Below are 8,047 nucleotides of genomic sequence, written 5' to 3'. Positions count from 1 at the left end.
GCTCTCTCTCTTACCACTTCATAACAGAAGGGAATTGTGTGTGACCAAAACAGGTACTGACTTCTTTCCTCTTTTGGTACTGTACTCTCCTTCATTTTCACTTAGGTGCTTTTGGCAGCATTTCTGATCCTTTCCACTGGAGCCAGCAGCAAACTTTTGGTTAGTACAGTGAGATAGGGATCYTAAGCAATTAACTTTTTTCTTATGCCAAGATACTACATGAAGTTAAGAAATAAAGCACCTTGTCCTGAAGAYGAAATGCATCTCTTCTGGCTAAATGTAGTCCATGGACCTCAGGAGGGCTCCCAAGAGGTCCAGATCCAGGGTCCCCCCGCTACATCCTCAGTTGGGCCTCCCTTCCTCTTTCCATTTGTGGAAAGGAAATGTAGGGTTGCGGGCTGCACCTCCAAGCTCTGAGTGCTCGGGGGTCGGACCTGCGCTGTGTCCGTGCAGCAGCCAAATACCAACACAGGCTCTGTGATGCAAAGTGCTGCCTCTCCACCCCGGCTGTCCGCAGCTGACCTTTGTGGCCTCGGAAAGCACGGAGTGCCAGTGTGTCTGCAAAGGCAGAGAATTTATTTACTTGAATAGACAAAGGGGCTGAACACCAAGATTGTGAACATCTGAAGGCTAACATATTTGATCTAAGTCCTCCAGTTGAAAGGCGAAGCTGTTCTTGGACTCTTGCAATATCCCTCTTGATGTAATTCAAGAGAATCCAATTTTTTTTTTCCTGTGCTGCTTTACTTACAGCTCTGTCTGTTTGCCTGCCTGCATCCATTAACTGCTTATCGTGTGCCCCTTCAGCTATTTGCTTGTCAAACTTTTATGCTTATAGCTGTTTGCTGCAGCAGGGTACTCATAAAACCTATTTTTTTTAAAGAAAGAATTATTTTCTCATTTCATCCTGTAACATAAGCAAATGACAGCTACAGCACTACCCCATTTTACAGGCAGCTATTTTTTTTTCCACAAGCTTTGTAAATAAGAGAGTTTCTTCCCTCTAGCACAGTCCATCATACCAGGGTTTAGGCCTACAGTGTCTGCCTTGTGCAAGAAGAAGCCAAAAGCTGATTCATAATTTTTATGTGAGAGACCTCGCGTTGTGCTAAGGGATAAGAACAAAACCATCCAGTTTGATACATGACTGATTTCCTGTAATTGGCTGATTCACTGAGCAATGGAAAGAGCAACAGTAATGGCAGCTAAGTTGAGATGCAAGGAACATTATTAACTGAATATACAGAGAAATTTGTATATGAGAAGATGAAGAGAATTTAAAGAGAGAGATGTCATAAATAAACAATTAGTGGACTGGATGGAAAATAATTAGAGTGTAGTATCTGCACAGTCCTTGGTAGATACAGAAACAGTGAAAGAAGAACAATTTCTAATTTTAGGTGTCTGATTTCCAGGATTTGCAATGGAAAGATTAAAAATTATGCAACACACCTAATATAACTAAAACATTCTGTACATGAGAAAATAGATAGGGAATTGGAGATGCTCTTTTCTTCTATTGGATCTATTATGCATTCTTTCTTTTTGAGTATGGCATAGAAACTGTGAGTTCAGATTTGGCACGCAAATGCATTAGATACATCAGAGGGTTTTTCTGTTTACCACCTGGCACTGCTCAGATTTAGCAGCTGCACTTGAACATAGTTGGCTGTCTTCGTTTTGTGATAATCAAAATTTTCTTTGGCTTTACTTGGGGGGAAGAGGCATGCAAGGTTCATCTCCAGCGTATAACTGCATAATGCTAGAGAAGCCATTCACTCAAATGAATCAAAATGTTTTCACCTTCTCCTTTGGCGCAGGAGCTAGTCATATATGAGGACCTTTCATAAACAGCCCAGATCTCTGGATGTTACCCTTGTGAAGCTGGCAGTAGCAATATAAGATGTTTTCTGTAGCATATAATAATTGAACATGTGGATTTAGCTCCATTATAATAATAAACTCTGTCTTTTTTAGTACTTGGACACTGAAAAGTCCATCACAGTATGACATACAGTTTGTTACAGAAACAAAGTTTGTGCTTGTTGGTGGTGATTTTTTAAGAAAACAACTATACATTAAAAATAAGTATTTTAAGCTGTTATATATCACAAAAAAACCCTCTGATTCCTGGAAAGCTGGTGGTTAGAAGAAGCGGAGACCTTTCTCTTCCCCCACTTCCTCCCAACAAGCTAAATTCAAATCTTGCATGATTCATTTGACTGGCTGATTAGCAGACATCATGCAGGGTACTTGGTAGTGTCAGGACACTGTGTGCTCTGGGCTCCCATCAGTCTGAGCACAGAAGAAGAGCCCATTTATTAAAGAAAAGACTACCATTGATTTTGTCACCCTTTGGATAAGGCCAAGATGAGCAGGGATGGGCTCACTGCTAGTCCAATAGAGGTGCTCTAGATGTTGTGACACTGAGCACCAAGTTTCCTGGCTCTTCAACCTCATGGTCCTGGGGGAATTCACATCTGGCTCAGGGACCCCTGGCTCCCTGCACAGTGCACTGTTTATTCTATCCATGTCCGCATCAAAATCTCTCTTCTGGATCTAGCCAGAACAGGATTGTTTATTTGTTCTTTTTAATTATTACTTTTCCATGCATGCCGCTTGGCTTACATCTTCTGTTGGCAGCATGAGAGCTTGATTGTGTGCTCTTTTCTGAGTTTCGTGATAGAGTGGGTCTTATTCCTCCAAAATTATAACTGAGAATATGAGAGATGAATGCTTACAACAATGATTAGCCTCCTGCTTTAATAAAGGTCTTCTGAATTTATCTCTTTTGGAGTACTATTGCAACATGAACTTACTGTCAGTCAGGACTAGCAACAGCAGAGAAGTAAAACCAAAACAAATACGTGAAATGCTTTTGGAAAAGAATGTGCCTGCTGCATTTTCCTCTTTAATATCATTTTCCCCTAAGGATATATTTAAAAATTTTAATTTTAAATAAAATAAATATTTTAATAAATAAATTCTTTAAATAAAAAGAATTTTAAAAGGCTTTATCATGAATTTTTGGATCAGGATCACTATTCAGTTAAAAAAAAAAAAAAGAAAGAAAGACCGCTAGATGGTGGTAAAAACCCAAGTCTTTTCTAATAGAATCTGTGAAAAGAGAAGTTTAGAGGGGCAAAGAAGGGGAGGAGGAGCCACAGTTTGAGTACTGAAGTCATTATGGCTCAGGGACTATAAAAAGCCAGTTGCACAGTAAGTAATTTATACGTGGTCAGTCTTGACTCTATGGATTTGCTCATTTCTTTTCCTCTATAATGTCATCAGTCCCCACCAAGGAGTCCCCAGCCCCAGATGTTGGATGAGGAGGGGATGAAACTTCTGCTCTCTGGTGGAAAGCTTGCAGGTGATGAAGAGGAAGAGCAACTGAAGGAGCAGCCCTAATAAATAGGTACAGTTACTTCTTAATTGCAAATGAAAGGTTACATTTAAAAACTGAAAATGATTTAGCTTGAAAGGCTTTAAGTTGTATTTGTATTGAGTCACTGACAATCAAGTAGAAGTGTTCTCCGTATTAAGAATGTGATGGCTTATGACTCGCCCTGAATATTCTCATTGCTGAAAGAAACAAGGAATAAAATAATCCCAACCTGAAACACAAAACTTATTTTTATGGCAGAAAGCCACTCATACCAACTCTGCAACCTTAGTGTATCCTGGAATGCATGGATTTGCCTTGGTTAGTGCTTTAATACAATGCTCTTAACTGAGCATGTTATAGCAAAAATATGCTGTTTATAATGCAATTCATGTAAACTTAAGAAGTATGAAGGCCAGGAAAGCATTTAAATCTTTTACTGAAAATATTCAGTTCTTAATTGTTGTAATAATTCAAACTTATATATATTGTAATCAAGTGACCAGATTCAGCCTGACCTAATACTGCACTTTCCTGCATTTCTGGACTCTGATGATTGAGACTCTCAAAACTATTTGCTCTTTTGTGTTCTGCAGAATTTCCAGAACATTGTGTTCACTTTTGGGAGATTGAATAAAACAAATTCAAATATGAATGAAGTATATGAATCTCCTCCTTAGTTTGTGATTTTAATTTCCCAGTAAGGAAATAAGTAGGAAAACTCTGAGCCAATCAGAGGTTAATTTAGAATTAGTAGAGGAGTATGGTGTGGAAGGGTACATGCCAAACTAAATAGATGCTATTTGTTTTGTCAACTTTTGCCTGTTCTCGTCATACTATATTTTTTTTGGCAGGTTCTTTTGCCTGTTGGAAAATGCATTTATTGCATTCCTTGGCAAGTCCCTCAGAAAGAACAGAACGTATTTGCTTCCAGCAATGAACACGTCCTCTCCACTGTACATTTCTGAACTAAACCTGAGTGCCTTTGGCAGCAACTTTACTGTGCCTACCGTCAAGAGCAAGCCTTCACCATGTGAACAAGTGGTCATTGCAGCTGAGGTGTTCCTAACTCTGGGCATTGTAAGCCTCCTTGAAAATATCTTAGTTATATGTGCAATAGTTAAAAACAAGAACTTGCATTCGCCTATGTATTTCTTTGTTTGCAGTTTAGCAGTAGCTGACATGCTGGTCAGTGTGTCTAATGCTTGGGAGACCATAACAATATACTTAATAAACAATAGGCACATAATCATGGAAGATGCCTTCATCCGTCATATAGACAATGTCTTTGACTCAATGATCTGCATCTCTGTGGTGGCTTCCATGTGCAGTTTGCTGGCTATAGCAATAGACAGGTATATCACTATCTTCTATGCCCTGCGCTATCACAACATCATGACTGTGAAAAGATCAGGGCTCATCATTGCATGTATCTGGACCTTTTGCACAGGCTGTGGCATTATCTTCATTCTTTATTATGAATCAACTTATGTTATCATTTGTCTCATCACTATGTTTTTCACCATGTTGTTCCTCATGGTCTCACTATACATCCATATGTTCCTCCTGGCTCGTACTCATGTGAAGAAAATAGCAGCTTTGCCTGGATACAACTCTGTCCATCAAAGAACCAGCATGAAGGGAGCCATCACTCTGACTATGCTACTTGGCATCTTCATTGTTTGCTGGGCTCCATTCTTCCTCCATCTCATCCTGATGATCTCCTGCCCTCAAAACCTCTACTGTGTTTGCTTCATGTCTCACTTCAACATGTACCTCATTCTCATTATGTGCAATTCAGTGATTGATCCCTTGATCTATGCCTTTCGTAGCCAGGAAATGAGGAAGACCTTCAAGGAGATAATTTGTTGCTATAGCCTGAGGATGGTCTGTGGGTTATCGAACAAGTATTAGGAAAGCCAAACCAAACCAAACAGGTTTATTGGTGAAGAGAATTGAAATGCAACATCTTGCTGCTGCTTGTAATTCTGCTGAAAGGCGTATGGAACATCTTTATTCAGTTTTCATGATTTCTGTGGCAATCAAAACACCTCTTTTTAAATATAAAACTTTTCTTGCACTCCATGTACCTCCCTCCTGCTGGTGGTAAGAGCTGCTCAATGCATCTGTATTAAGGGGAGAAAAAATATTTTGAATCTTGTATGTTTACTGAAGACTCTGGATCTTTTAAGACGCATGTACAGGGAAAGTCATATTTTCCTTTCTGTCAAATGCAATGAGTGTGCCCTGCTATGCAAATGAGCCCATTGGCTTTTCAGTACGCATTTATCTTGATATTCTTTGTCTCTCTAGATATAGCATGGCTTATTCTGATCCCCAGAATAAAGAGTTTATTTGCTATTTTCTTCCTAATACATGAAATCAGAGAAGTAGCTCCAATTATCAGGGCTCATGTACCTCGGTCAACACAGTTGTGACCAGGAACATATGAACATACCAGCAGCTGTGTATTGTAGTCATGACTGTTACTGTTATAAAATATGTATTATGTAAGAGGGCAGTGTTACTGTAAGACTTCCTGGACAGGATACAGTATTTTGTCATATCTGACAATATGTGTTCTTATCACTTCATCTGTGGAAAGATTTACCATATGCTGATTTTAAGCTGGTAGTACCTGAACATGAAGACTGGGCTGATTCTGGTCTGTTTTCCTCATTCATGGGGGCTGGGGAAGTAGAGGATGCATGGCTGCTGGAGAGTCACAGAATGTTTTGGGGAAAGGTGAAGTTTGGGCCAGGAGCTACCTTTATGCAGAGGTTAAAAAACCATTCAGCTAGCAGTAGCTTTTGTTATCAGAGGAAGCTGTACTGTAGATCACATCTTTCAAGTTGTGAGAGGGTGTTAGATGAAACAAATTTAGTCACCAGGAGGGACAGCAGATATTGGCAAAACAGGGATCTCAAACTCAGGCACATGTAGCTGTACAGAATCATAACTCTTGCTCCCAAGCCAAACTGTTTTTGTCTTTTATGAGAGGCTTCTACRGGTTTTAAGACTTGGAAACCCCCATGCATTTTGTGTGAGCAATTTGCATCTAGTTATAAGCATGCTGTTCTGTAACTGCTGTATAATATGCAGAATATTGGATTTGTCACAGGTGAGGGAAGTACCACTGTGGCATTGATTTCTTAATGCCAAGGAATGGTACATATCTTGCACTGAGATATAAGCTAGACAAACATTTTAAGCAGCGGAACCCAACTAACTAGATATCAGAAAATAGCTTTCAAAAATTATTTATTTCTATAAAGAGCTCAGAGAATAGCCCTTATTTCGTTTGGTTTAGGGGGTGCTCTAAAACTGTTGTTGTCAACAGAAAGAATATGGTCAGCTCACAGGGCCTTGGATGACCCTTCTGTGGAAGAAATCAGGTGAAGGAGAATCTTTTTTATCATAAGGGTGTTCAAACACGGGAACAGGTGCCCAATGGTTGTGCAGTCTCCATCCTTGGAGATATTCAAAACCTGGCTGGGCACAGCCCTGAGCAACCTGCTCTAAGTTTGAAGTGGGCTCTAACTTTGAAGTTTACTTTGCTTTGAATGGTGAATTACACTACAGGAATACATATAAAATAAATGTCTCTTTGAGGCCATCACCTGTTTTAATGTATTTTTTTCTCCTGCTTAACCACAGCAATGTGGACTAGACTATCTCCACAGGTCCCTTCCAAATCAATATTCTATGATTCTCTGAATGAATTTGTGTTGTATGATAAAAAATATTTCTTTTTTTCTCCTAATTTAATCTCTTGTGTAAGAAGAACCTTAAAATATTATCCTCTAGAAAAATATTGTCCACATCTAGAAAGACAGCATACTCTGTGTCTTCATTTGCCTTGAAGGTCTCTGGCAGGATAAGTCAGGATAAGTCCGGCACGTTTTCTGCACTTTTCAGTTGCTTTTCTGCTGCAGCTTGAACTATGCACTGCCTCCAGCTCTCACATGCCTCCCTTTGACATGAGCGGGAGAGACCTTGTTACCTGGCTGTTAGTATAGTGGTTACAGCAAAGCAGTAGATGCTGTATTCTTCCTTCGAATATATCTGGGAATGTGATTTCAGAGATATGTCTTGTCATCTGGTAGTGACAATCTTGCCTTGTTTCAGATGCTATTTAACCTTATCCATAAAAGAGACCTAAGTGGCACAGACCATTGAATGGGCTCTTGCTACTGTGAATGTAAAAATACAGCAAAACCTGACACAATTCATTTGCATAGTGAAAGGCACCAGCTGATGTTGTAAATAAATCATCTTCACTTGGTATTGCAAATAAGATACTCTTGTACATAATTGTAAACCAACAARTAGGAAGCCAAAACTGTAACAGCTTTGGGTACTTTCTTGAATTGTACATTACTTCTTTGTGTTGGAAGTATATTTGATGTATAAACACAGACACATGAAGAAACTATTAAACTGGATTGTTGGAAAACGCATTATTATTGGTTATTCATTGTAATGGGCCCCCTGTACTTTGTAAATCATTCTCAGAAGAGAATATTGCATTCCTGGCTCTCACTTCTCAATTTAAACAGATGCCTTACTAAAAAACACTCTGAAAGTTGAAAGACTCATAAATGTGTTTACATTTATGTCTGTGTTCCTCTAGGTGTCAGCATCATATCCTCGTTATAAGCCTTA

General features: G+C 39.2%; 1 protein-coding gene across 2 annotated transcripts; it reads left to right on the top strand.

Moving 5' to 3' along the window:
- Positions 1 to 3,222: 3,222 nt before the first annotated feature.
- On the top strand, positions 3,223 to 7,842 carry MC5R (melanocortin 5 receptor). Of its 2 annotated transcripts, none has more exons than XM_085322490.1 (2): positions 3,223 to 3,406; positions 4,236 to 7,842. In XM_085322490.1, the coding sequence occupies exons 1-2, from the start codon at positions 3,319 to 3,321 to the stop codon at positions 5,294 to 5,296; spliced, it is 1,149 nt and encodes a 382-aa protein (XP_085178616.1). In that variant the 5' UTR covers positions 3,223 to 3,318; the 3' UTR covers positions 5,297 to 7,842. The 2 variants fall into 2 exon arrangements, with proteins under 2 accessions (XP_085178616.1, XP_085178615.1); XM_085322489.1 differs by lacking the exon at positions 3,223 to 3,406 and having other exon boundaries at positions 4,427 to 4,462; positions 4,549 to 7,842.
- Positions 7,843 to 8,047: the final 205 nt, after the last annotated feature.

This window comes from Rhea americana, unplaced genomic scaffold (assembly GCF_003343005.1).
Source record: "Rhea americana isolate MKP2758 unplaced genomic scaffold, rheAme1 scaffold_78, whole genome shotgun sequence".
NCBI classification, from domain to species: Eukaryota; Metazoa; Chordata; class Aves; order Rheiformes; family Rheidae; genus Rhea; species Rhea americana.
The sequence above is the reverse complement of the archived record's forward strand: the minus strand, read 5'-3'. Positions and strand labels throughout refer to the sequence as shown.

Excerpts from the sequence above, each read along its gene's own strand:
- MC5R (XM_085322490.1), top strand. The coding sequence starts at position 3,319 with ATGTTGGATGAGGAGGGGATGAAACTTCTGCTCTCTGGTGGAAAGCTT. Across the intron at positions 3,407-4,235 it reads GCAACTGAAGGAGCAGCCCT|GGTTCTTTTGCCTGTTGGAA; the intron begins AATAAATAGGTA and ends TTTTTTTTGGCA.